The sequence below is a fragment of the Macaca nemestrina genome, chromosome 9 (assembly GCF_043159975.1).
Source record: "Macaca nemestrina isolate mMacNem1 chromosome 9, mMacNem.hap1, whole genome shotgun sequence".
In the NCBI taxonomy this organism is placed as follows: Eukaryota; Metazoa; Chordata; class Mammalia; order Primates; family Cercopithecidae; genus Macaca; species Macaca nemestrina.
The window spans coordinates 91,119,823-91,147,777 of record NC_092133.1 but is presented as its reverse complement, the minus strand read 5'-3'; the positions used below and the strand labels follow the sequence as shown (position 1 = coordinate 91,147,777).

The following is a 27,955-nucleotide window of genomic DNA, read 5'->3' as shown; positions in this document are numbered from 1 at the left end:
CTGAAGAGGGTGGATCATTTGAAGTCAGGAGTTCAAGACCAGCCTGGCCAACATAGCGAAATTCCGTCTCTATAAAAACACAAAAATAACCAGGCAGTAGTGGCATGTGCCTGTAATCCCAGCTAATCAAGAGGCTGGGACTGGAGAACCACTTGAGCCTGGGGGTTGGAGGTTGCAGTGAGCCGAGATCGTGCCACTGCACTCCAGTCTGAGTGACAGAGTGAGACGTTGTCTCAAAAAAAGAAAAGAAAAAAAGAAAGACAACCTACAGAGTGGATGAAAACATTTGCCAATCATGTATCTGAAAAGGGTATAGTATTCAGAGTACATTAAAAACTCTTAGAACTCAAAATAAAAAGACAAATAACCCAATTAAAAAAAAAGGCAAAGCATTTGAATAGACACTTTCTTAAAGAAGTATTCAAAGGCCAATAATTGCATGAAAGATACTCAACACTATTCGTCATTAAGGAAATACAAAGCCACAGTGCATGTATGACTATAATAAAAAGATGATGACAAGTGTTGGCAAGGAGGTGGAGAAATCAGAACCCTCATACACTGCTGCGGGAAAGTAAAATGGTGCACTCCCTCTAGAAAACAGTTTGGCACTTCCTCAAGAAGTTAAACACAGAGTTACTATATGACCCAGCAATTCCACTCCCAGATTTATACCCAAGAGAAATGAAACCAGATGTTCACGCAAAAACAGGTACATGAATGTTCATAGCGGTGTTATTCTTTATAGGGACAAAGTGGGAACAACCCCAGTGTCCATTAACAGATAAATGGAAAAACAGAAGGCAGTATATCCATACAATGGAGTGTTATTCAGCCATGAAACGAAATAAAATAAAGACACATGCTACAACATGGATGAACCTCAGAAATGTCACGCTAAGTGAACAAAGTCACAAAAAAAAAAAAAAAAACACTATTATACGGTTCAATTTATACGACAGAAAGTAGATTAATGGTTGCTTAGAGCAGGTGATGGGAGGTAGGGAGTGAGTATGAATGGGTGCTAGGTTGTGTTTGCTTTGGGGGATGATGAAAATGTGAATTTATATTGTGATGAACATAGTTTAAGAATCTACTAGAGGCCTGGTGTGGTGGGTCACGCCTGTAATCCCAGCACTTTGGGAGGCTGAGGTGGGTGGATCATGAAGTCAAGAGATCAAGGCCATCTTGGCCAAGATAGTGAAACCCCACCTCTACTAAAAATAAAAAAAAATGTCTGGGCATGGTGGTGCATGCCTGTAGTCCCAGCTACTCAGGAGGCTGAGGCAGGAGAATTGCCTGAACCCTGGAGGCAGAGGATGCAATGAACTGAGATCACACCACTGCACTCCAGCCTGTTGACAGAGTGAGACTCCATCTACAAAAAAAAAAAAAAAAAAAAGGAAGAAAAAGAAAAAGAAAGAATCTACTAGAAACTGTTTAGCTGTACACCTTTTTTTAATTTAAAAAATTTTTTAAAGATTATTTTGAGACAGGGTCTCACTCAGTTGCCCAGGCTGGAGTGCAGTGGAATGATCTCAGCGGAATGATCTCAACTCACTGCAGCCTTGACCTCCTGGGCTCAAACCATTCTTCCATCTTCGCCTCTTGAGTAGCTGGAACTACAGGTGTGTGCCACCATGCCTGGCTAATTGTTTGTACTTTTGGTAGGAACGGGATTTTGCTATGTTTCCCAGGCTGGTCTCAGATTCCTGGGTTCAAGTGATCCACTGCCTTGGACTCTTGAAGTGCTTGGATTACAGGCATGAGCCACTGCGCCTGGCCTAGCTGTACACTTTAAATTGGTGAATTTTGTTATATGAATTATATCTCAATAAAGATATTTCAGAAAACTAAAAACAAAAAACCACCTTAGGGCTGATGGGAGAGGGAGACAGAGGACCCATGTGTGACCCCCAGGGTGCAGCTGTTAACAAATGTGGGGTCCACTATGGCTTTCCTCTGAGGTAGGCGTTGGGGGCTGTACCGTCCCCAGGCTCTAGCCCTGGAAACTGAAGTGGAGACAGGAGCTCTTGGACCTGATCTGCCCTTGCCACAGATGCAAGTCAGGGTGGTGCTTCCTCAGTGCCGCCTCACAGCGAGTCTCCCATAGGGGATAGGGATGTGGTGCAGTCACAGTGACTTGTTTGTAGTTCTGAAAAGCACTGGCCCCTGTCTTGTTGAGTTACTGCTGTGATTCCCACTTACTAGGGGAACCTGAGCCAGAGACGCGAAGGGGCTTGAGAAAGGTCAGACGTGTATCAGTGGAGGTCGAATGGTGCTCAGCCTGGTGCTGTTTCTTCTACTGGTCACTCTGTTCTTCATCTACAAAATGCTCCCCTCTGCTGAGACAGGGAGGGGAATCACAGAAGGGCCAGCCCTTCTAGTCCTTGCTTCTTCGCAAGGATGCAGATCATTACAACATCTGCTTTGCAGGGATCCTACTGGACAAGGATGTGGTCATAGAGGTCACAGGCTGAGAATCAATGGAGACACGTGGTGCTCATCTACTTATGAGAAAGGTGCCACTTTTTTGCTTGGTCCACTGATGGTTGAAAGTTCTGGCCTATTTAATGACCTCACTCCAGCTTTTTGTTTTTTGTTTTGTAGCCATAGAAGTGTTTGAGAACTTTACTGACCTAGGTAAGGTCATAATTGTCCTGTAATGCTGCACACCAGCAGACACTCTCTTAACTGATGGCAATCTCCAGGAAGCCTAGGTGCCTCAGAATTCCATTGCATCGTCACTGGAAATCCCAGCGCACACTCTAGGACACCTCCAAAAGGGTGCTCCCAACACACATCTCTAAGACACACCCAAAACAACACTCTGCACTTGGGTTTACTGAAGTGTTTATTGAACGAGATCTGACAGCTCTGACGTCACATTTTGTGGTTTGCTTCTTGCGACCTGGCCATCCAGCTCTGCTGACTGGGGCTCTGAGGACAGAGCTATTCCGATGCACAAGAACGTCAGAGGCTGGTCATGTCTGTGCCATGAGGGTGTCTGTGGCCATCGCATTCTCCTTCCATGGATGATGGGAAAGACGCCTGGCACCTCTGCACTTAGGCTGTTTCCATGCACAGGGGCCTGCCTGAGACACCCGACCCATCAACCATGGGGCACCATCCTTGCCTACCACCTACCTATACCCATATCCCATATTGTTCACTCTTTTCTGACTGTGGACAGTCAGGTCCTGAGGTCCTGCCTTGATGGCAGCTGAAGAAGCAGCTCTGCCGCTCTCACCATCAAGGGCTTGCCGGAATGTCTTGATTAGCCATTTGTCATTTGAGTGGCGAGACCTGGGCTACTGCAGGAAGAGCTTATCTGCTTATCAGGAACACCTGCCGCATGTAGGCCCCCAAACTGATACTAGCTTCTTGTTGGCCATTATTTTCATACCTTTGTCAAATAACCCGTAGGGAACATTGAAATGTGTGAAAGCACAAACCCAAGTTTCTCATTAGACCATAGAGCATGTGCTCTAAGGTTCATTCTACAGAGCTTGGCATTAGTCCCCACAGGGACTGGGAAGCCACAGGACTCTTCCTCCTGACTGCTCCCTCACTGCGGTTGCCACGAAGAATGGTGTGTCTGCTCTTCCTGGCAACAGCCTCATGGACCCGACAGCAATTTTTAGAAGTAAAGCCTATATTGCAAATCCTCTACAGATTTACAAAGGAATATCTGACTCAGATGTCTTTGTTCCTTCTGGGTTAACTGTCACTTCCGTGGTCCCATGGCAGAGAACTTGCCTGCCTGTCCACCTTCCTCCTGTCCTCCCATTTTCCCTCCTCTTCCTCCCCACTCACTTCCTTCCATTTTGAAGAAATTTATATTTATCACCTAATCTGCTACCAGACATCTAAACATGGCACTGCCACTTCTCTGTGCTGTGCCACCCCAGGGCAGCCTCTGTGGTCCTGCACACAGCAGGCACTGCCTTCTGGGCCCTGGCAGTCACTGCTTTCAGTTTGCATCATCAACTTGGAATCTTGGAAAGGCCATGTGGTAAGGAGGCTGGAAACCCCCAGCCATGTTTCTGGAATGAGCTTTGCTCATCTGGCCTGGCTTTCCCACAGTCAGCACAGCGCGGCATTGTTTCCCTGAGCAGCTCAGCCCCAGCCCTGGAGCATGCAGAGAATGCAGCCCACGGCCCGACTGCTCCCACCAGAGTCCTGCAGTCTCCCCTCCCGACCCTGAGCAGTCTCGGTTGGTCAAGACCCATGGCCACCTTCTCCTGCCTTAGAGATGCTTAAGTTGCTGACACTTCCCTGGGCCTTCAGAGATGGGTGGATCACGGGTTCCTCACTGAGTGCTGGGCCCTGGATCAGGAGTAAGAAAAGGCCAGAGGTTTTTGCTGGGCAGACATCCTCTGTCCTTTCTGGGCTGAGGCAATGGCACCTGCAGCCTCGTGCGCAGTGGGAGTGATGGTCTCGTTGGGGAAGCATGTGTTTCCCCACCTGTGGCCAGGAGGAAGGAGCTTGTGCTGGCTTGAGGTGGCATGAGCCTTGTTTGTGCCTCCCTCGAGGCCTCTGCAGAAACGCTGGCCAGTCACACCTCCTGATGGCCTCAGGGGCCCAGCCAGCGTGGGGGTGTCTGTTTACCCCTTGAAAAGCTGACCTGAGAAGACCCTGAAACTCCAGGGAGGGCCATTGAGCTAGGTAGACCCCTCACTGAGTGTCCTCCAGGCTGGAGCAAGAACAGGCACTTAGAACAGGCCAGTGCCTGTAAGAGATGACAGGAAGACTGGGGCCTGGGGAGGGGGAATGATGGGTGTCGTGTCAGAGGTGGTCTCCTCTTCTGGCTCACTGTCCCCATCATCCAGACCTTCGGCGAGGGAGGGGACGATGCGGACCACGTTGTCTTCAAAATGCACCTGCTTCTTTTTGGCCAGGGAGTCGGCTGGCTCCAGGCTCAGCTCCATCAGTGTGTTGGGGGGCTGGAGAGCACTGGGCTTCTTGGTCCCCTTCAGGATACTCTTCATGTGGATGAAGAGGGAGCTGGGCCCCTCCTTGAGGGCCCCATGGAAGGTGTAGGTTTGCTCTGTGTCCCCAGAGCCGGTAGTGCTCACGGCGCTGCTGGAGGGATCTGTGTACTGCTCTGGGGAGGCCAGCACCTCGGGGACAGCTTTCCTCTTCTTCCGCTTGCTCAGAAGGAAGTAGGCCAGGCCGGTGACGATGAGCATGGAGCCTGGAAAAGAGCCAGAGATCAGGACATTAGATGAGTTGCGGAGAAAATCCAGAGCCCTTGAGAGCATGTTGTGCAGCAGGACTCCTGTAACCCTGCGCTGTGTGGCCACACACAGGCCCCTGTGGCCCTGGCTCTCTGGCCTGGCTTGTCCTCACACCCCACATCAGATTTGGAGGTCCACCTGGAGGCTGGGACGGGGATGCTAAATGGCAGGAAGGATGGGGGTTTCGCTTTTCAACATGGTCTCCCTGGAGGGCTGGCTTCCCTGTATTGTAGACGGGTTCATGAGGAGGGGGCACAGTTTTCACAGACAGGGAGCAGAGAGAAGGACACTAGCAGAAGAAGTCGTGGATGAAACTGAAGAGGTGGGAGCAAGAAATTCTGGATTCTGCGATCAGAAAGCAGGCTGGCCAGTGGTGTGCACTTGGTGAGGTGGAAGTGGATGAGGGTATGAAGATTTTCTGGGATCCCACCCTGAAGTGCCTTTCAACCCAGGCTGAGGAGTTTGGACCTGAATGGGTAGGCACTGAGGAGATTCGGAAGGGTTTGGGCAGGGAAGTGGCCATGTCACACCCTTGGGAAACTCAGACCACACACGGTCAGTGGGAGGAAAGGCGAGGTCCCCTTTGCGGTTCCACTTCTGGACGGCTCTGTGAAGGAAGGATGCACTTCTTGGGACATTCCTGCCATCTGATCGGCATGGAGGATGTCTGGCACTCCTGTGATTCCTCATGCCCACCCTCTAGGTTAGAGAGGGCAGTGGGGCAGGTAAGGGCCCTGGAGCCACCACTGGAGCTAGACTTTGAGGGGCTCAGCCCCTCCTGCTCGGAGCCCACCTGTGCTGGGGCTGCATATCTCTACCCCCATGTTCTTACCTGGGATGGTCACGTGCCAGACCAGGACGGGGTGGAGGAAGCAGGCCACCGACAGCAGCAGGTACGCCAGGAACTTCTGGAAGCAGCCTAGCCAGTGAGCCTTCTCCCTTACTCTGTCTGCCAGGGATCCTGGTTGACACCTGGTGAGAGGGAGCCCAGGTTAGCAGAATGTGTCCCAGGAAAACTTCAGCAAGACTGGATGCCATGGAGTCTGGGCCGGGCCCTGCTGTGGGAATGCTCTGCAGTGGGCCCTGGCTGAACAGGAGGCCCCAGCAGTCCTTGGTGTGGGTTCCACAATGAGTGGACTTGCCTGAGTCTATCGAGAGGGTCCACACGTTTTTGAAAGGCTCCCCAGCCCTGTCTTTCTGGTCGAGGGGGAAGCAAGTTAAATGCTCTCAGGATGCTGCATGAGTTAGTGAGGAAGAGAGCTGGAGGCTCAGGGCTCACTGGGAAGTCTGCACCAATGCAGAGAAAGTGTGCAGGTCGGGAGCCACCTGGCTGGGGCAGTTATGCCTGTAGTGCACTGCACAAGAGGCCTGGCCAGGTGAGTGAGCAGGCTGGAATCCAGCTGTGCCTTATTCACCCAGCCTTGCCTAGGCACAGGACAGTGTCGGCCCAAAAGGGCTTCTTTCCTAACTGTATACACGGGGACCACACATAACCCTGGCAGAAGCCTGATGTTGAGTAGCTTCCTTCAGGGATGCTGCCTCCAGGTTTCACAGGCGGCAAGTGCCTGCCTTTAGACCCAGCGCCTTCATCCTCTGAATTGGCCTAGAGCTGGGGCTCTACACGGCGCATCCTGCCTCTCTAGCTTTGAGAGAGTGCTCAGCTGTCCAGGTGGCCCAAAGCATTGCTTTCTTATGCTCAGCAGGCTGGACTGCCATGGCTCACTGGTGCCCCCTGGTGCCCATTCCTGTGTGTGTATGGTGGGGGGGTGCGGTGGAGTCCATCCAGGGTCCATTCCTCCCCAGCCTTCTCCCCAGCTGAAGTTTCAAGCACACCTTGGCAATGGAATTCAGCAGAAAGGGGGAAAGCTTTCTGCCTTAGGGCTGGTGAGCCTGAGAGGCAGCTAGTGGCCTTGCAAGGTGCTGGGACAGCTGGATCTGAAGACTGGCTCTCTCACTGACCACCCAGAGACCAGTGTCTAGGTTCTGAGAGCCGCAGTCCTTGGTCTCACCGATGACAGCTTCCACATACTGAGTGTAGGCTGGGAAGCAGCAAGGGCCTCACGAGATCCTGCAGGGTCTGCACTCCTGCCCCACGGAGGGGTGTAGAGACGTACCGCCCCTGACTTGCCCCCAGGCCCTAGGAAGAGACAGAGCCAGTTCCCAAACCCAGGTCTGCTCACTCCCAGCTGGGCCTTCTGAAGGGTCCTCATCCTGTGGCAGATGGCTCAGACACTGGGGCCCAGTGACTGGCTGCTCCTGGTGAGGGGGAGCTGGACTTTTCTGGGGATTCTGAGCAAGGATAGGCCCCGAATGAATGTGTCGGTTGGTTCTCTTGGTTGGGACCATGGCAAAGAAGGCAATGGAGCCCATGGGCCTGCGCCCACCTCCAGGCCAGGCTGGCTGTACTTCGGTGGGGGGATCCTGTCCACGGTGGCTTCAGGAGCAGAACATTCCCTGGTTGCGGGTTCTTGGGTGGAGACATCTGTGGTGTCTGGGGCTGGGGTGAACAGTGGAGGGTCTTTCTGGAGACTACTTACTGGAAGCAGATGGCCAACAGCTGAGCCACAAAGTAGGCCCCTTCGCATATGGAGACAGCGGCTCCTGTAAACCTGCAGGTGAAGACAGGTGAGAGGGAGGCTGGCGCCTCTGTCCTCCTTCACTTTCCTGAGGGCTGTCTTCTCACACGTGGCCTCCTGACATCACATCTACAGCCAGTGGACTGACCTGGATTCCCCCAGACAACATTCACCAGGGGCTATCTCCAGGCCATGGCCTGTTCCGTACTGGGCCATGTTGGGGAGAGGTGGGGTCTGGGGTTCGGAGATGGGTGGGGAGGGCACCGTGGCCAGCAGGTGACATGGCCTTCACCTGGTACCCTGTGTGACACTGGCAGGCACATCCTTCTACCTGCTGGTCACCAGGATGGACACCCACTGCCTGTGTTCCAGCCTTAAAGCTGGACCTGTTCCTAACCCTTTCCTTCATCCTTTCCATATTGTCCAAACAGTAACCAGGAGCTGTTGATTACATTCCTTCAATACCTTCCGAATCGCTTCTATTCTCTGACCTCATGGGCATTGCCTGGGTTTAGGCCCTGCCTCCTGGACCCCTGCACCAGCTCCACTTACTCACTTACCCCAGCCCTGTCTCCTGCTCCTCCACTATGTCACTCTGGGCTGCGCGACACCTGAATCTGATCATGTTCCTCCTGATACAGAATGCCTCAAAGGCTACTCATGCTCCCAGTGTGATCCAGGGATCCTGCAATCAGCATCTCCTGAAGAATGTGTAGAATTCATGGCTCCCAGGCTGCTCTTGGACTCACATTAGAATCATTGGAATGGGAATATGTACTTGCAGAGGGTCTCACTGCCTATCCTCCATGTTCCCTTGACAACTCAAGAAGCTATCAGGTGCCACAGGGCTTTTGCACAAGTGAGCTCTTCCTGGAAGGCCTTCCCCTTCCCTCTCCTGTCTGTCTGGTGACCTCCTCTTACTTCTCCACGTGGTACCATATGACCAGAGCCACCAGTCTGTGAACTCCCAGGGGTGTTCCCTGTCTAATTCTTCTGTACAGCCCAGGCTCACAGTGGGTTGGGTTTACTGGGCTCCATTAATGGGCATTGCAATGAATGAAGGAATGAAAGTAGATAGTGTTGTGCAGAAGGTGGCTCGGGGCCAGGGTTTCCTCAGAGCCATGGGTGTTTCTACCAATCTAGAAACACTCTGTGATTCTAGATTTTATGATCACAGGTGAGAGGTGTGACCTTTCTGTGTCTCAGTTTCCTCAGCTGTAAACTGGGGTTATTATAGTGCATCAACAGTAAAACTGTTCTAAGAATTAAACGATATTTGTAAAGCACTTAGGACCATGCTTGGCACACAGTAATTATATCAAGTCTTGTTATCATTTCTCTCTCCATGTGATTATTTACATCATTTAGTGATCTCTACTCCTCTCACTCTCTATGCCTCCCAGTGTCTCACTCTCTATGCCTCCCAAGTTACCCCTTGGTTTTAAAATGGTAATCACTAACATTTATGTAATGATTGCTATGGGCCAGGCATAGTTCTAAAGGCCTTACAAATATCAACTCATTTAGTCCTTGCGACAATTTTATAATAAACACTACAATTACTGTCAGTTTACAGATGAGGAAAGTAAGGCACAGAGAAGTTTGCCCCATCACTGACGGCCCCTTATCAGCAGCAGGGGAAAGATCAGAACTCAGCACTCAGGCTCCAGAGCTTGTGTGCCTAGCAGGCCCATCAATACATGTGCTTCGCAAAACAATTTCCACTGACTTTTCCTACACCCTGGGACAAAGGGATATATCAAGGCTTGGGGAATAAAGGAACCCATTCAGACTTCCTGTCTGGTGCTACTGAGTGGCAGGGAGGGACAGACAGGGCAGGCAGTGCGTGCTGATCCTGCAGATGTTAGAGAGCAGGACACAGCGAGGGGCAGGGGACCCCAGGCTGGACTGGACCACCCAGAGACCACATGGGTATAGGGTCCCTTCAAAACAGAGACAGAACAGGTTTCTGGGCAGAAGGCAGCCTACATTCACCTGCCATGGCCTGACCCGAGAATTAGGTACTCACTGGAGAGGAGGAAGGCCCACCTGCTTCTGGATCCCAGGGCAATGGTGCACAGCGGCCAGGGACAGGGTCAGTTAGACATGGAGGGTGTTCAGAACAAGGAGAAGTCACTGCCAGCCAGCAGGGGCTCCAGGCTCAGGGCACAATGGCCAGGGCGGAATGCCAGGAAGGAGTGTCAGGCATTGGGCAGGTAGAAATGGGTGGAAGGTACTTGGGCACCCAACGGAATGAGTGAAGCCTGGAGGCGAGGTCATGCTGGTGAGTTTGAAAGAGTCAGAAGCTCCGGGCTGTACATGAGTGGCAAGAAGTGAGGCAGAGGCCAAAAGATGGCACAGGGTGTGGACCAGAGGTGGTGGGAGCCCTTGAAGGCTGTCAGAGAGATTTGTGTGTCTAGAAGACAGTGTGGAAATGGGCTTGGAGGGTGGCCTGCATCTAGGAGATGGCAGGTGTGAGCCCCCAAACACAGCAAGGGGCCTGCTCTCAGGCGGGAGGGTGGAGACTGCTAAGAACATAGGTCAGCTGCCACCTGAAGGTGGAGGCAGATCCTGAGGAGGGAGGGGAGTGGAGGTCACAGCCTGGTGGACCCTGTAGGCAGAACCAGACATTTGTGGGGCAGCCTGGCAAATTGTTATCTATTGCTTCTCAGCTCAGCAAGTTCTTCAGGATTTGTGGGGCTAGAACACACAGTCTTCCTATCTCATTAGGAAGAAACTGCTGGAAGCCCCTGAGAATGGGGCTGCAGAGATGCTGTGGCAGAGACCCAGGTTCTTCTAACCCCCTGGGACACCATTGCACAGGGGTCACCTTCCTGTCAGGGCACAATTTACAGAGGTAGCTGGTGGTGGAGAAGAAAGGACATTGTCTGGGAAACAAAAGGGTCTTGGGTTCGAATCTGAATCCTGCTGCTCATGAGCTTGGTGATGTGGGCTAACCTGCTTACTCCTTCTGAATTTTCTCATCTGTAAAACTAGGCTGATAAATGTGTAGGTGCATAGATGGATGGATAGGCAGGTGGATGGATAGATGAGTGGCTGGCTGGATGAATTGGAAGATGGATGGATAAATGGGTGGGTGGATGGGTAAATGGGTGTGTATATGTATGTATGCATGTATGGGTAGATGGATGGATGGGTGGATGGATAAATAGATGGGTGGGTGAATAGATGGATAGGTGAGTGGATGGGTAGATGGATAGATGGTTGGGTGGATGGATGGAGGAATGGATGGATGGATGGGCAGGTGGATGAAGAGGTGGGAGCATAGATGGATAGGTAGTTGGATGGATGGGTAGATGGCTGGATAGATGGATGAATGGATGGGTGGATGGATGAATAGATTGGTGGGTGAATGGATGGATGGGTGGGTTGATGAATGGATGGGCAGATAGATGGATAGATGGGCAGCTGGTGGATAGATGGGTGGGTAGAAAGGATAATTCATTGATTTATGGGATGGTCTGCACAAACCAGGAGCTATTCTAAAGCCCCCCTCGACTCCCTTCACCCCTGAGATAGGATGGAATTAGCATGGAAAGGGGACTGCTCCATCCATTCCATCCTTCTGCATAGACAGATGTAGGGTGAGTTGAGCAGAACTTACAGGTCAAAAGTGACACATGCACACATACTCACAGCAGATAGAAAGCCAGGCTTTTGAACTGGCCCTGGAGGAAGGTCTCAGTGCCCACGCCGATCAACACTAAGGGGCAAGAGAAGAAGGAAGAGTGGGCCTGGAGCTCTACACTACAGCACTGCCCTGTTGGGGGTACCTTGGCTCTGGAGTGAGTCTTCTTCCCAGGGACTAAGAGCCAAGGTAGGTTCTTCTCTTCATGACACAGGCAGCTATGACCAGCAAGGTGCAAGAGAGCAGGAAGCCTCCTGGATTGGTCCCTGGAACTCCAGGCAGAGGCCCAGAGGTCTTCTGATTAAGCTTCCCCAGAGCAGCCACCCTTAGTGCCCCCAGCGACTGCCCACACTAATGTGCCACCAGCCCCTTGGTTCACAGCTGTTCTCTGCCACGTGCTGGGGCCCACCCCAGTGTGTGCTGTGTGTCTGGCTTCAGTGCTTAGCCATGGATGGGCCCTGCCCCAGCCCTGTTCTCTTGCTTGGGTCACTGGTTGCTGTTGTGTGGCCTTGGTCTTGCTTGCTGAGGGGTGGCTGAAGGTCACACTCATTGCTCATTTCTTTGGACCCAGTGCTGACTAAACCTCTGGGCTTTCGCCCTGACAAGGAAATGTTGCTCAGCCTCAGCTCTCCTCCTCCCCTTTTGTGGCAGTTGGTGATGACCTTCCATTTGTCCTGGGTGAATTTCATCTCGGACCTGCCTTTCCAGACTTGCTGTCTCTGGGTGCTCTCCTCACAGGGATTTGCTGGCTCCCATGGCTTCCCACAACCAGCACAGCACTGACCCTTGGAGTCCCTGACAGAAACATTCCAGGGGCAGTGCATCGGCCTGCTGAGCAGACATCTTTTTGTCCCTAACTGATTACACTGTTGGGCACCCTGTTTCTCTCTGGGCTCTGATGATGGCCCTGCTGTGTGCTGGAGTGTGGCTTCATCCTCTTTTCCTCCCAGTCAAAGATGGTGGGCTGGGTTGTCGTCCCTGGCAACCTGGGGGTGGCCCCTCCTCCCTGCTGCTCATGGGGCTGCTTCCTGGCTTCTGATGCTTCCTCTCTTCCCTGGCAGAGACAGTGTGGGCTTCCATCCCCTGGTGTCTCAAGCTGAAGGGCGCTTCATCCAATGGTGAAACGCCCCTCCCAGAGAGCAGGGAAGAGCCTTGCACTGAAGCGACCAGCACTCCACTCCTCGATTCCAGGGGTAGGGGGTGGGAGGGGTGATGGTGGAGATATGGGGCGGGGGAAAGGGGACAGAGCACTTGGATCTAGGCAGGCGAGAAGAGGTGGTCATATTTTCTGAGTGATGGATGGAGGGCTCTGGGGCTCCGCTGTGCTTCATGGGCGACTGTCCACACTAACCTGCCACCAGCCCCTTGGTTCACAGGAGGTGGACACTGAGTCTCCCACCCTCTCCAGGTTCCAGCTACCCTGCTGGCTCACCTGGGGCAAGGATGGATGATGCTAGCGGGCCACATACCCCTGCAGTGTCAGCCTAACTGAAGGGTCCAAACTTACAGAGCACTTCAGAGCTTCCACACCATGGTGCACACATCCTGGCCCTTCCAGCAGGCCCGTGGCACAGGAGTCCCACTCTCTTCATTTTACAGAGGAGGACAGTGAGGCTCAGTGGCCTGTGTAGTTCACTCAAGGATACATGCTGGAAAGTGAGGGCCTAGAGACCAGATGGAGGCAGCCAGCTCTAGGTGGTGCACAGTTTCCTGCTATCCGCTGCCTGCCAGCATGTGCTTGTGCGTGTGTGGACACATGTGTATGTGTGTGAGTAGGCTTTTGAGCGCACATATGTGTGAGTGTATGTGTGAGTGTGTGAGTATATATGTATATGTGAGTATATATGTGACTGTGTGTTTGAGTGTATGTGTGTGTACATGTGTGTGTGTGTGAGTGCATGTGTGTGAATGTATGTGTGAATGTGAGTGTATGTAAGTATATATGTGCATGTGTGTGAATGTGTGTGAGTGTATGTGAGTGTATGCATGTGAATGTGCATGTGTGAATATGTGAGTATACGTGTGTCGTGCAGGCAAATGGCCACTTATATGGTTTTCACCATGTCCTGTTCTCAGCACCCAGTATTCATTTGCTTTTTGAATCATTGCAGCAGTCCTATGAGAAGGTACTCTTGTTATCCCCACTTTACATAGAGGAAACTGAGGCACACAGAATGTAAGTCAAACCAACCAACCAACTACGGATGGAGGCCCAGGTCAGATCCTGAGTTTCGGTCTCTCATTTTCCAGTTCATAGCACAGTCACCCAATCTCTCTGAGTCTGTTTCTCATCATACCTCCTGCACACAGTGGTCATGAGCTAACTGATACCAAGCATGTCACGGGTGCTCAGTGAATCACTGGATGGGGAAGAAGTGCTTGGTGCCCTGGGCCCGGGAAGGGGTGTTCGACTCAGCGCTGATGTCTGCTTTGCGCACTCTGTAGGGCAGGTGTGGGATCCACTCACGTGGCATGTCATGTTGGCCAATTTGCAGGGGCTAGTGGCAGACGACCAGCAGATGGCAGGAAAGGGTCTTGGGAACTCAGCTTCTTCCCTGATCTGCACCCATTTAGCATGTGGAGAGCTATTTTGATGCTTTTGTTTTGTACTCTTTAGACAAACAAGGGGTCAGCGGTCAGAGGGGCATTTGAGGAACACTGTAGAAACAGTGCTGGTTTGCATTAAAAAAATATCAAAAAATGGCAACAGAGAAATGAGAGCTGGATGGAAATTCCAGTTCTGTGTGTTATTACACACAAGTGATAAGTACGTAATTCATCCAAGCTGTGTTTTCTCATCTGTGGAAGCAGCAGAATAAGTTATAACTCAGAGTAATTGCTTGGATTGGAGAAAATTGCTTGGATTGGAGTCTGAAATGCACGGCTTAGTGCCTGATAGATGTCAGGTGATCAACGCAAAGAGGCGACTCCTTCCCCCCAACTTGGCCCTGGCAGCTTTCCCAGTATCCAGTCAGTCACTTTGTACTAAGGAGCATGGGGTCACTCCCACAAGCTCCCTCCCAACCATAGTCAGCTGGATTCTGCGTGTCGAGACTGAGGGATGCCAGTTGGCGGGAGGAGGAGAGTGTGGGGAGCCAGGAGTATGGCTCCTCAATGTACGCAAGGTGGAAGGGGATCAGTGGTGCGCTCGTGGGAGGCTGTAAAGACCTTTGATATCCAGGCCAGGGGGTCACTGCTTTCTGCTCAATCCTCCCACTTGTGGGGTGCGTGTTCCTGGATGCAGAGCATGCCAGGTTGAGACAACATGGACTCACACTGAGTCCTTCCTCTGTCCTCCGCTCTGTTTGCCTCTGGTCTTGATGTTCAGGCCGCTCTGCTGGGAGCGACAGGCGCACTCTCCTTGGGGGTCGGCTCCTGGCCACTTCTCCTAGGCCCACCTGGTCTTCTGTGGCTACTGGTTGGGCCAGGCACCAGGCTCACGGCTGGGATAGGCTTAGTCCAGCGGGAGAGATGTGATGTGGACTGAGAAAACTGCATTTAGCGAGGGCAGTGACCCAGGCTGGACGAGGGACTCACCTAGGAGCTCTGGGGCCAGACAGGAGGGGCCGCCCATGGGACTATCAAGGAAGATGAATAAAGATGAAGGCAGAGTGGACTAGAAAAGCCGCAGGAATGGACCTGTGCAGATGGAGGGGCCAGGCGTTGCAGGGGGTGGGAGCCCCTAACAGCAGAAGCAGGGACACCGTCGGGGGCAATGGGCAGTGCATGTGGATCAAGGCGACTGCAGGGTTCTTAAATATTGGGCTCTACAGCGTGAGCAGAAGGGACTCAGGTTTAGACGGGTATTTCAGAAAGCTCCCTGACCCCGGGCAGACGGTGAGAGACTTCGGTGATATTTGGTGGTGGCTGAGAGACAGAGACAAGCTCCAGGTGCTCCTGGTCACCTCCTCTCCCAGCACACGGTATCTGCTAGTTTCTTTCTTGACTTGGGCTTGAAGCAGTGTTCTGGCTGTGGCTCCTGATGGTGTGGTGCAGGTGGCTTTCTTGTTCAGTGGCACAGCAGGGCGCTTGGCATAGCGGCTCAGGAGAGTGGAGGGTCTGTTCTGTCTGGGGACCCAGAGAAGGAGGTTTCCCAGGCATAAAGCAGAAGGCATGCCCTGCCCTTGCATGTCAATGTTTGGGCTTTATCCGGGCAGTGGGGGGCAGAGGTGTGGGCTGGCCAGGAGGTGTCTGGGATTGGAAGCTTCCTGGGCATGTCAGCCCTGTTGCCTCTCACCCAGGTGCCACCACACACCATATAGACAGTAGGCCCTCTCCGTACGTCTTGTTTCATCTGCACATCTCCCAAGTGGCAACTGCCAACCCTAAAGTCTCCCAGTTTTCTCAGCGATGTGCTGGCTGCCATCTCTCAGGAAAGTTGGCTAAGAATGATTTTGCTGTGAAGACGCGCCTGCTAATCCCTGAGGAGTGAGACTGACATTGTGAGGAAGCCTAAGCCAGCCTTGTAGAGAGACTTCTAAAAAGAGAGAGGGAGAAATGACAGCGAGAGAGAGAAATAGAGAAAGGAAGCGAAAGAGAGAGAGAGAGAGAAAGGGAGAAAGAGAGAGGCACAACAGCCCCAGCTGGTTGTGGGATGTGGATCAAATGATGGAAGAAGTTATCTTTGACATTCTGGCACCAGCAGATGTGACACAGACTGGAAGTGATGGACCCAGACAACAATCAGAACCAAAGCACCAGATGAGCCACCTCAGCCACGTGAGCCATGCCAGCCACCCTGGGACTCCACCTGTGGCCCCAGTCATCATGGAGCAGAGGTGAGCCGCCTCCACCGCGTTCTGCCAGAATTCCCAAGCCACAATGTTTTGAGCATACTCAAATGATTGTAGTCTTACATCACTACGTTTTAGAGTGGCTTGTTGTGCAGCCACACACAGGTAACTGGAAAAGCAGTTTATTCTGTCATCTAGCCACCTGAGGTTTTTGGCGTGGAACTCTCTGTGTCTGGTCTGACTTCTTAGGAGTAAACATTATATTCTGACTCCTCAGGAGGAAGCATTTCTGGGTCCTACAGCACCTGCCCCACAGCCTTGGAGATTCAGACTCCAAGGAATAGGGGTGGTGTCTGGGGACTTCCACTGGGTCATGGAATCCTATTGGGGGTTTTATATCTTAAGACTTCATAGAGGATCTGTGGAGGAGAACACTGTATCATCTAAAGCAGGTCCCTCCCACAGTTGCATTTTGCAGACATTCCCAGTAGAAAAAGTGAAGAAAGCAAGAAGTGAGATTCCTTGCTGTAGGAATTTTGTGAACTGTATCCAACACTCACCCCAGACAGCCACATTGGGCCTGGCTGTGGAAGCCCCTAGCCTGGTGTGCTGACTAGACTGTACTGGGAACAAAATATTTTGGAAGGTATCACAGTTCCACATGACACAAATATAGGACTCTAAAATGTTTTCACTCAGGGCCTGGAGTTCCCCAAAAGTTTTTTTTCCAGGGGACTAGTCTCCAGAATTGGCAGGAGGTGAACATGAAATGTGGCCTGAAATTCAGTGTGGGCTTGAATGAAGGATGGGATTGGCACAGGTAAGAAGGAGCTCCTCTCCGGTCTCCTGAGCGTCTGTTCCCAGAGACTGCATAGGTGGGCCCCCGCCCTCTCAAAGGCCTCACTTCAACCCACGGATGAGGGTGGCCCAATCCTTGTTTTGTGGAATTGGACCTTAGGTTTCTGCCAGGTTTCCAGACTTAGGCGGGGCTCTCTGTTAAACACAAAGAAATTATGGCACCCAGAGAACTAGGACCAGGGTGGGCCCAGAAAGACACCAGGGCTCAAAATTAAGGAGTCACGCCTCCTAAAATTACAGAGGTGCTCGTTCATTAAGGAGGTGTTCTCCCTAAAACTAAGACGGTATTTGCCATTAAATTAAGGAGGTATTCTAAAATGAAGGAGGTGCTCCTCTTAAAATAAAGGGGGTACTTATTGTAAAATTAAGGAGGCCCTCATTGTAATTTAATGTGGCCCTCACTCTAAGCCCAAGGCAGCACTCCCTCCCTCAGGGGCAGTGTAGGCCCTTCCCTGGCCCTGACAGTGGTATCCTGCCCTGGCCCTGGCATCCAGAAATTTGGGTGGCCCAGGGTCTGAGGGCTTCTAGCTCCTTGTGGAATTTGGCCTGCGCTCTGGCCTTCCATCCTTCTCACAGGGCAGTGAGGCTTGTGTCTTGGAAACTCTGCCTTCACAGGATGCTAGTCCAATGTGGAAGTGGTTGGCCTGAATTAGCAATTCACTGGAAAAGATACCCCTGGGGCATTGCCCGGATCTGGGACCAGGGACTGAAGAGCTGATCTTCGGATTAGCAGATCAATAATCAGAAGCTAATCAATGGAGACAAACAATGGCACAAAGGCCCTGCTACCCCCAGAATCAGAGCCTCATGACACCAAATTCTCTGCAAGAAGGAATCACCCTGAGACTTGCTTCAATCTGGCTGTGCTGTCTTTCCTGCCCAGATGGAGGGGCACGGAAGCACTGAACAGCACTGCTTGACACGGCCATTAGTGGCATTTGACTCCTTCCATCCCTCCCTGTTATCCCACCTCAGGCTCCCCAGCTACTCTCACCCCAGCCCCACAGAGATACCTTATGCCCACTCCAGCACAGCTCACCCCACACCTCTGTCTCACTCCCTGCACGATCCCAGGAGGTGCCTTGCATTGCACCTTGATGGAGCCATTCATGGACAAGCCTGGCCTCTCTCATTTCATTAGCTCCTTCCCTCCAGTCTCTGTCCCCCCTGTCTGGGCCAGATCCAACCTTGGTACAATAATTTTCTTCTCTCAGGGGCCAGGGCTTGCTTCTGTGTTGCTTTTCTGAGCTGTTTATTGTAGTTCAGGCTTAGCAGAGATCAGAGATCCTGGGCCAAGAACCTGTGGTGCAGCCCTGGGCAAGGCAGCCACTGTGTGAATATCCTTATCATCCTAGAGCTCTGGTCTCAGCATGGGTGGATGAAAGCTAGGAGGGGGCTGCACCGGAGCAGAAAGAATACGGGGTCTGCATCAGAAAAGCCGAGTCCTGCATCCTCAGGAAAGTGATTAACTCTCTGGTCTGCATGGGGAAAATAAAAACATGCAAAATGGTGCCCACCGCTGCTCAGTCTAAGTAAATGAGAGTGCTGCACAAATGCAGACGATGGCTAGGAAAGCTATTTAAGAGGCAGGCGGTTCCCATCAGTATTCTCCAGGGAAAGGAGAGGGTTTATTCTCATCCTTTGCTTCCATTAACACACTTGTGGTTTTTTTGTGTGTATCCAAAAAGCTCTTCCCTGTGCACCAATGTTGTTTGTTATTCACTAATTTACTTTGAGGTCCCTTCTCAAAGCCCAATTGGGATATAAGTGACCCAAACTCCCATCTATCTCCACATCTCTTGTGTTAGCCCTCCATAACCCTGCTAGGGTTCCCACGGGGCTCAGGCCAGCATGTTCCTGAGGCTGGGGCCATCTGTGGGGCTGCCGACTGAGGGGATATTCTCCTGGCCTCAGGCTGCTGCTGCTCTTGCCATAGGGCTGACCTCATGGTCCACTGTTGCTTATCCGTTCTGACTCCATGGGTTGAATTGTGACATATGTCTTGCATTCATTGTGATGCCCTTGGTGGCAACATGGGATGTTTCACAGTCATCAGAGGCCACACTAACTGGGTTTTTGTATCAGGCAGTGACCTTGCACTGGATGCCCTGGGCATTGGATGAGAATTTTGTACTCACCGTTGCTGAGGGCAGCCTCAGAACCCACCATGTATATTTATTGCTTCCCTTCATTCTCATCTCCTGCTGGACTCAGGATCTCCAAGGACATCTCAGGGAAAGATGCTCCAGGCTGATGACAATGGGCAGGAGAGGTGGTCACCGCCAGGGTAGAGATGAAAAGCTAGATTTGTACCATTTCCAAGATGGAGTTGCTGGAGCCGGTTGCTGTGAATTCACTGGGACAGTAAGTAGTAGCCACAGGCTTCTTAGCTCAGAAGTTGTAGTAAACGGTAAGCATGGTGGGGAGGTTTACCTGCGTGTGGAGATCAGTTCAGCTGACATACATGAGCCAGGGTTCGGAGACAGTGTGGGAAAAGGGAAGGATTTCATGGTAGATATTTCTGGACATTCAGTTGGAAGAGACCTCAGATTGAGCTCGTATTGAAACTGTACAGCAATTTGGGGGAGAACTGATGTCTTAACGATATTGAGCCTTCTGACCCATCAACAAGATAAATCTCCATTCATTTAGATTTTCTTTATTATCTCTCAGCAATGTTTTCTAGTTTCTGGTGTAGTTTGTTTTACATCTTTTGTCAGATTTATCCCTAAATACTTCAGATTTTTGATGCTATTATAAATTGTATTTTTAAAAATCTCATTTTCTAATTGTTTGTTGCTAATATATGGAAATACAGTTGATTATTATATATTGAGCTTGTCTACTGCAATGTTGCTATTCCCTCCATTAGCTCAAGTAGCTTTTGGGGTAGATTCTATTAGATTTTCTATAGATGATAATGTCATCTGTGAATACATTTTTTCTTTTTCCTCGACAACCTGTATGCATTTTGTTTCTGTTTCTAGCACTGGCTAGAACCTCCAGTACAATGCTGGCTGGATGTGGTAGAGTGAACACGCTTGCCTTGTTCCTAATCTTAGGAGAAAGCACCTGGCCTTTTACATTTAAGTAGATATATGTTTTCTGTAATGACCTTTTAAGGTTGAGGGAGTTCCCTTCTGTTACTAGTTTGCTGAGGATAGTTTTATTTTAATCATAAAAAAAGTTGTATTTTATTTAAAACTTTGTGTCTATGTAAATGATAATATGGCTTTTCTTTTTTAGTTTTTAAATATGATGTCTTGGTCCATTTCGGCTGCTATAACCAAATCCTATATACTGGGTGACTTATAGATAACAGAAATTTATTTCCTACAGTTCTGGAGGCTGGTATGTGCAAGATCAAGGTGCTGGCGGATTTGGTGTCTGAGGGACCCCTTTCTTGTAGAAAACTGTCTTCTCACTACTACTGCACATTGTATGGTAGAAGGGCCTAGGGAACTCTCTCGGGTCTCTTTTGTAAGGGCACTATTTCCATTCAGAGAAGGCCCCACCTCCCAATACAATCATCTTGGGTGTTAAGATTTCCACATGTGAATTTGGCTAGGGGTGGGGGGGACACAAACATTTAGTCCATATCACATGGTAAGTTGCATTGATTGATTTTTCAAATATTAAAACAAGCTTGTATTTCAGAGATGAACTTCACTTGGTTATGATATATTATTCTTTCAATATATTTGTATTTGTTAAAACTTTGCTTAGAATTTTTGCATCTATGTTGATGAAGAATATTAATCTATAATTTAGTTTGTGTGGAATAGATATTATTTATTCCTTAAGTGTTGGTAGAGTTCACCTGTGAGGCCATCTGGGCTGATACCCCACTCTTTGGTGATGAGGAAGGACTCTGCAGACCCACGTGGTTCATTGGCAGTATTGAGGATAGAGTCTCCCATGTAGAATAGCATCTCCCTTGTAAGGACTCTGATATGATTTGGCTGTGTTCCCACCCAAATCTCATTTTGAATTCCCACCTGTTGTGGGAGGGACCAGTGGGAGGTAATCGAATCATGGGGGCAAGTTTTTCACATGCTATTCTCATGATAGTGAATAAGTCTCAAGAGAGTTGATGGTTTTAAAAAGAGGAATTCCCCTGCACAAGCTCTCTCTCTTTGCCTCCTACCATCCATGTAAGACGTGACTTGCTCCTCCTGGCCTTCCACCATGATTGTGAGGCTTCCCCAGTCACACGGAACTCTAAGTCCAATTAAACCTTTTTCTTTCGTAAATTGCTCAGTCTTGGGTGTGTCTTTATCAGCAGCATGAAAACAAACTTATACGGGCCCACAGGATAAATTTCTTCTAGGTCTCAATGTCAGGGAGAACCGAGGTATTCACTTCCCATTCCTTCTCAGTGTTTAGGTAGAATGCATCTGCTCATTCATCCACATGACAGGTTTCCAGAAAGCATTGTCCATGTCCCCCTTGTTCTCTGTCCATTCCACACACACCAGGCTTCTTCATCTGACCATTACCTGGCCTCCTGGGGGGCTTCCTGAGCCCCTTCTCCACAGTGTCAGCCACTTATGTCAGACAACATTTCTTTTTGTTCACAGCCCTCCTCAGAAGGCTGAATAGAACCCAGGACAATCTTGAAAGAGCTGTCATCCCATGAAAAATAAAACAGGGCTGCCATCTTGGCTTCTGGTTGGCTTACTATATGTGGTATAGAAATAGCCAAGTTCTTATGGGCTGATCTTCACAACCCAAGCTCAGAATGTGATGAGAAATGTTTCCCAGCATAATGCCCTTTACAGTGTAGCCCCTTCCTCCTTCCAGCCTCATGGGTCACATACTGCTTTGCTCCTTTCCTCAGACTTTCCTACTTCTTCCATCTTACAAAAGGAGCCGATAACTCATGCTATGCAGTTCCATGCCCTGCACGTTCCTCTAAAATTAGCCTATGTTGAGTGAGAATCTATGTGCCAGGCAGCTTGCTACTTTAGCCATTGTTTCATTGAGTCCTCACAACTCCAGAGGGTAGATACAGTGGTTGTCCCAGGACACAGACCCATCTCCCAAACACTACGCTGTGGTGCTTGGTGCTCGGATGTGCATTTACTAGTTTGCTTCTCTGTCTGGCCTATGTGCTCCCACAGGGCGAGGTCTTGCCATCCTAATCCAAGTGTCTACACTGCATGACTGAGGACTCAGCAACAGTTTGCCGAGTAAATGAAACCTAATTGAAGTTTCAGATTTCTTGTTATAAAGCTAGAAGCAAGGCACAGGCACACACTTGTGAAGAAAGAAATGTTTGAACCAAATCCTATTGCGTGTCGGTGGTAGGTAGGGGGAACAGAGGGAGGCAGATTCCATTTACTCGTGGAGCCAATTGTAACAGAAGAGGAAAACAGTCAATATTCACTTGGAAGGTCTGAAAACGCAATGTGGGCTCGCTTGGGTGATAAATCACCTGCGAGGCATTGGAGTGCGTGACGCTTTCTTCAACGGCAGGAAGTGGTCATGGGGATATACATGTAAGAGGGGTGAAATTAGCATGGAGGGCCCAAGATGGTCGCTTCAGAAGCATTTGTTTTCCTGAAGGCTTTGAACAGGGCTAAGGTCAACTATGCATTTGCTGTATCCTTTAAAATATAATGAGAACAGCTGGGTTTTAAACACTTCTTTTCTCTTAATTTATTTTAATAAGCCAATGCTCTAACTGTGTGGAAAGTATGGGAGCAGTTGAAAATGTGGCCACATCTATTATATAGAGAAACAGGTTAATGGGTCAAAACCTGGAACAAAACAAAACCCCTCAGTGATCCCAGGCTGTTCCCAAGCACTCAATTTGTGAGAAACAGTATGTCAGCCTGACAAGCAGAGTTCACTCAGGATGGCTCTGCCTCCATCCCCCTCATGTCCCTGCTGGCTCTGCTATGCCCTTTGCTTTGGAGCTGCCATAGCACAGTCCTGTGTTTGAGCAGAGTGGAGTTCCAACACCAGATCTCTGTCTCCTGGCCATGTGAGCTCTGCCAGGCTACCTCAGTGTTCTGAGCTTCAGTTTCTTCATTTGTAAAATGGGACTGAGCCCGGCACTCCAGCCTCACAGGCATTTGTGGGGCTGGAGCGAGACAATGACCATAATGCATGCAGTCAGCCCTGCACCTCTGGACCCATCAAGGCAAGCCCTACCGTGATAGTTCCCTCTGGAAATGTGTGCAGATCTCTCTGTCCCCAGATGGGGTCCAGAAGCAGGTTTGGCTAGAGAAGGTCATGGTGGTGCTGGTTAAAGCATCTTGGGACAGAGAATGGACAGGTGCAATGAATATCGGTGTCTTGAGATTTAGGAAGTGTTTGGTGACCCTTGACTATGTGCTTCAGTGTACATGTGTCCTCACCATGACCCCACCTGCCTGATCAGAACTGGCCAAGGGCAGGAGCATGAGGGTAGAGGACGGGCAGTTCTGATCAGGCCTCTCTTGCTCTGCTCTGTGTGTTTTTCATCCTGCATCTTGGGATCATCAAAATACTACGAGACATGCTTTTAAATCCTGATTTAGGTGGAGGAAATAGCAATTAGGAGTGGGGTCTCAGGAGCAGACCATCATCAAGTGGAACTTTGTCTTCTTACTTCCTGGTGTGAGACCCTGAGCAAGATTCTTCACCTCATCAGGCCTCGGTTTCCCTTCCTGTACAGTGGGTATGAGGATGAACATGATGATGCTTCCAAGGACAGGAGGATGCAATGAGATACTGCATTTAAAATATGTAGTGCAAAGCTTGGGCTTTGAGTATTATGTGAATACACACTCAAATAATCATGTTCATTCTCAGCAATCCCTGCTCTGGGCAGAGGCTGGAAGAGTGAAATTCAGCCCTGGAGATGGGGCAGTGGGGCCCCAAGCTGGAGCCTCTTTGCTCTGAGGGAAATTGGGAGGCCTTGCTCAAGCGGGCAGAGACATTTTCTGAGCAAGCCTGTTTTGGGGAAGCCCATGCACATCTGTGTGTGAGGACACAGCCTGGAGGGAGGCCTTTCTCTACGAGGCGGGGCCCGGGGACATGCCTCCCTTTCCCTCCATGCCCAGCCTGGACAGCCTGAGAGGTGCACCCTCTGCCCCACACAGGGGGCTCTTCTCATTCTCGTCCTGGCCACCTTGGCAGGAGCTGGGGAGTGGTGAGGGAGTTATTTGCGATTCCCCTGAGGTTAAAGGGTAAGAGGATGGGGAAGTTCTAAGGGAAGCCAACCCTGCCTTCCTAGCCTGCAATCGGGACCAATGCTGTGGGATTGGTCCTTTCTCATCTCACAGAGGAGGAGCGCCCTGGACCGCTGTGCTCCAGACTCAGTTAAACCCATTTCCCAGGCCCCCTTTCCTGCCATTTGGTCTGTACTGAGAACCTGTCACAGGGCTAAGCCTACTTTGGGGCCTGAGTCTTGCACTCAGGACACCTTTACCCTGTCTGCAGTGGACGCAGGGAGAATTTGCTTTGAGGGATGGACAGGCAGAAGCCCCGGCATCTGCACAGGGGGATGTGGAGTGCTCACAGCCTGTGTGCCATTTCCCAGCTGGGTCTGCTTCCATGGGCAGCAGTGGATGCCGCGTCTCAGCAACTGAGGCACTTAGACATCACACTGGTGCATGCATGCACATGGACGCACGTGCGCCTGCCCCCCACCCCCGCATCCCGAGCCAGGGAGGTGATGCAAATGAGCCCGGTGTAAACAATGCGAGAGTGGTCTGTGATGTCCTGGAAACCACATGGAAAGAATTTTCAGAGGGAACGAATTTTCTAATTTTAGAAACACTTCCACCCAGGTGCTACTACCCGAGGCCTGTTTATCCCCATTTGGTGGTGGCAATGATGCGTCTGTGCTCTAGGACCCCTCATGATGTGGGGCTGGACACTGAGGTGGGGCAAGAATGGCCTGCGGGACTTCGAGGAATCCTAAGGAGGCATCATCCGAAGGCTGTGGCTTCATCCACAGTCATAGGGCCTTGACATGCTGGCAGAAGCACCCACCAGGTACCCTCAGTGCTTTTGACAGCCCTGATCCTGTCTGCAGGGGGTCCAGGGAGGAGGCTGCTAATGAGAGGTTGTAGCCTCTTAGCAGCTGCCTGGTCCCTGCAGCTGACACTGTGAGTACCCTTGAGTCACATGTCTTCCTAGCTTTTAAGAAATCCGCACTCCCTACCTCCCTAGGGTTTCTGCGAAGTGAGGCCCTCTATTTCCAGTCTTATTTCCTGTCTAGCAGCAGTGCCCTTGTAAATGAAGCCTGGAGTTCTCAACAGAGGATTTCAACAAAAAAGAGGCTTAGGAGAATAAGGAATTTGCAAATCTTGTGTACTGGAAATAGACCAGGAGTTCAGTGATGCTGGAAGAAACTCGAGATTTGCCCAAGAACACCAAACCCCTCTCTCTAGTTTCCCATTCACTCCCAGCACTCTAGAAAGCCCAAGCAAGATCATTTGAAAGCCTGGCCATTAGAAGGGAACTCATGGCCTATTTTTAGTCTGCATCTCCTATCAAAACCAAGAGGGAGGCCCATTCTCAGCATAACAGCAGTCCCCTGTACGGAGATAAAGGCTGTGGTTAAGACGAGCACTATACGCGCGTGCACGTGTGTGTGTGTGTGTGTGTGTATGTGTGTGTCTGTGTGGGTGTGTGCGTGTGCGCGCGCGCATGCACATGGGAGTGTCAAGGGCCGCAGACTCTTCCATTGACTGAGATAAATCAGACTGTTAAACTGTCTCTAGCTAATCCATTAGAAGGATAGGTACATACATCTTAGAACAGCCTCTCGACAGGAGGTGGGCCTCAGCTCTGGGTGAAGTGTGGCTAGGGAAACTGTGGGATTCTTGGCATTTTACAGATTTTGAAACCAAAGTCTAGAGGGAGCAGGGTGGACTCAGATCAACAGATATGGAAACCTATTTAGGGTGGCCTTCCTTTCCCCAGGATGGCTTGTTTGCTTGTTGGGGATCTTGGCCATCATTCCCTTCTGTGTAGATGACAACGTGATTCTGAAAGTGGCTGGATCTGGCTCCTCCATCAGCGCCTCCACTCAGAGCCTCAGCAGAGCAATTCTGAACCTCCTCCTGCTGCCTGCTGGGCAGGGCTTCCTACTCTGCAAGGCAGGGAAGGTTTTGGCCAGAGCTCTGGCCTTTGTGAAAGTTGAAGGACCAGGGTTCCGGGCTGGCTGTCTCTCTGACATGCAGCATGACCTTGGGCAAGGTCACCACTCGCATTTGAGCTCAGGTGCTCCATCCTATAGCAGGAGGGGTGGGGTTAAACCATCCAGCAGCCCTTCATGATCTAACTCACGGCCTAGATGCTGGAAGAGCCTACTGGTCAGCTCATGGCTGAACCCAGCCCAGTGCTCCTGAAATGACCCAGCTTCCCATTGAGCTCTGGAGTATGTCATGGGGGCTTCTGCTGAGAGGGTTTCATCTTCAGTTCCACTTAGCCATGCTCAGTTCCTGCATCCTTAACCTGTCTGAACACGTGGCCAGCAGGTCCAGCATCTCCGTCATACAGATCAGAAAGTGCAGCCGCCGAGGGGGCAGGGGCTCCCCAAGGTCAGGCAAGTGACTGGGCTGGGGCAGGAACCAGCACTGCGTGATTTTGACCTAGGAGAACTTCCCCATTTGGCAAGACCCGTGGGTAAGCTTTTGCCCAGTGGTGGGGAAGGGCTTTGATAGGGGATGTGTCTCCTCTCTGTCCCCAGGGGACAATGTGGCTCAGAGTTAAGGGCTCAGAGTGCTGCCCGTTCACTTCCCCAATACAGATCCTGGCCCTGTAGGGGGCATGGGGCTAAGGGTCAGGCCTGCCCTGGGGAAGTGAGCAGGCAGGGCTCAGGATGGTGGCTGTGGGCTCTGCTCTAACAATCTGCCCTCCTGGCCAGTTGAGCAGCCCTGTGATTCTGCTGGGTGAGGGAGGGGAGCCCAGCATCTCTGGGAAGCATCTCTGCTGCTAAGACCACAGTTGACTCCTGCAGCCAGACCTCAGACGGGAGTCTGGGTTCCTACAGGGTGTTCTGTTAACAGGGTCCAGCATGGGCCCGAGGGAAGCCTGTGATCTCCATGTCCAGCCTAGCTCAGGCTGTCCCCACTGAGCAGAGCTGCTCATGACTGGGAATTCTCTCTCCATGAGGTAGGGCTATGGTTTGAGTAAAGCAGGATGAGCTCAGCTGACCTTTTGTAGCTGCACAGCGAGGCCCAGCCCTTTCACCTTCTGTCTCCACCTCCATCTCATGACAACTCTCTGAGTAGGTGGGGTAGACCCCTGGAATCATTTTGCAGATGAGGATCTTGAGGCTTCCCAAGGTCATAGGGAGGGTGAGTTGCCAAGCAAAGATCCAGCACCCAGCCCTCTGGCCCCTGGCCTGAGGCTCACCCCACTGCACCTGCTGCTGCTCTACAGAGCAGTGTTTCTGGGGGTCTTGGGAAAAAATTGAAGCACAGAAGTGGCCAGATGTGCCTGCTGTCTTTCGGCCACCTCCCACCCCTCAGGCAGCCCTATCTGCCGTGCCAGTGTGCAAGGATCAGCAGCCAGGAGGCGGGGTCTTACCTGCAGCAGTGGTAATGCCCAGGAGCCGGCAGGTGTATTCCAGCCCAGTCCAGAACACCTGGAGCTTCATGGTGCTGGGGGTGAGGACAAAGTCCCGGCAGGGCGGGCAGCAAAGTCTCCGGCCCTGAGATGCTCCCGAACACCCTTGTGCAGGTAGGAGGCTGTGGCTGCTGGCTCGGGGCCCCTGCACACCGGGGCCCTGCCTTCCCAAACCAGTCCTGGCCACCGCAGCCTGGCCGAGGTGTGAATAGGGCTCACCTTCCCGGCTCAGCCCATGCCCTTGCCGGGGACTCAGCTTAATCATTACCTTGGAAGAATGCTCCCGCTGCTCACACAACCCCAGCCTGGGCTGGAGCCGCTCAGCCC

General features: G+C 51.2%; 1 protein-coding gene and 1 long non-coding RNA gene across 4 annotated transcripts in view; one reads left to right on the top strand and one right to left on the bottom strand.

Annotated features, from left to right (window-relative positions):
• Positions 1-2,522, top strand: part of LOC139356321 (uncharacterized) — a 20,300-nt gene extending 17,778 nt beyond the window's left edge. Inside the window, exon 3 of the long non-coding RNA XR_011608010.1 lies at positions 2,437-2,522. This is a non-coding gene — a long non-coding RNA (uncharacterized lncRNA). The remainder of the gene's footprint in view (positions 1-2,436) is intronic.
• LOC105486583 (transmembrane protein 72) lies at positions 220-27,955 on the bottom strand. 3 transcript variants are annotated; one of them, XM_024794336.2, is made up of 5 exons: positions 11,474-11,540; positions 7,778-7,849; positions 7,250-7,377; positions 6,073-6,212; positions 220-5,197 (listed from the first exon to the last, which is right to left on the bottom strand). In XM_024794336.2, exons 2-5 carry the CDS (start codon positions 7,823-7,825, stop codon positions 4,716-4,718), a joined length of 798 nt encoding a protein of 265 aa, XP_024650104.2. In that variant the 5' UTR covers positions 7,826-7,849; positions 11,474-11,540; the 3' UTR covers positions 220-4,715. The 3 variants fall into 3 exon arrangements, with proteins under 3 accessions (XP_024650104.2, XP_024650103.2, XP_011747779.2); XM_011749477.3 differs by lacking the exon at positions 7,250-7,377 and adding an exon at positions 27,590-27,955 and having other exon boundaries at positions 223-5,197; XM_024794335.2 differs by lacking the exon at positions 7,250-7,377 and having other exon boundaries at positions 7,625-7,849; positions 11,474-11,500.

Excerpts from the sequence above, each read along its gene's own strand:
- LOC105486583 (XM_011749477.3), bottom strand. The coding sequence starts at position 27,893 with ATGATTAAGCTGAGTCCCCGGCAAGGGCATGGGCTGAGCCGGGAAGGT. Across the intron at positions 11,541-27,589 it reads GGGCATTACCACTGCTGCAG|TGTTGATCGGCGTGGGCACT; the intron begins GTAAGACCCCGC and ends CTTGCCCCTTAG. Across the intron at positions 7,850-11,473 it reads AGCCTGGCTTTCTATCTGCT|GTTTACAGGAGCCGCTGTCT; the intron begins GTGAGTATGTGT and ends CTTCACCTGCAG.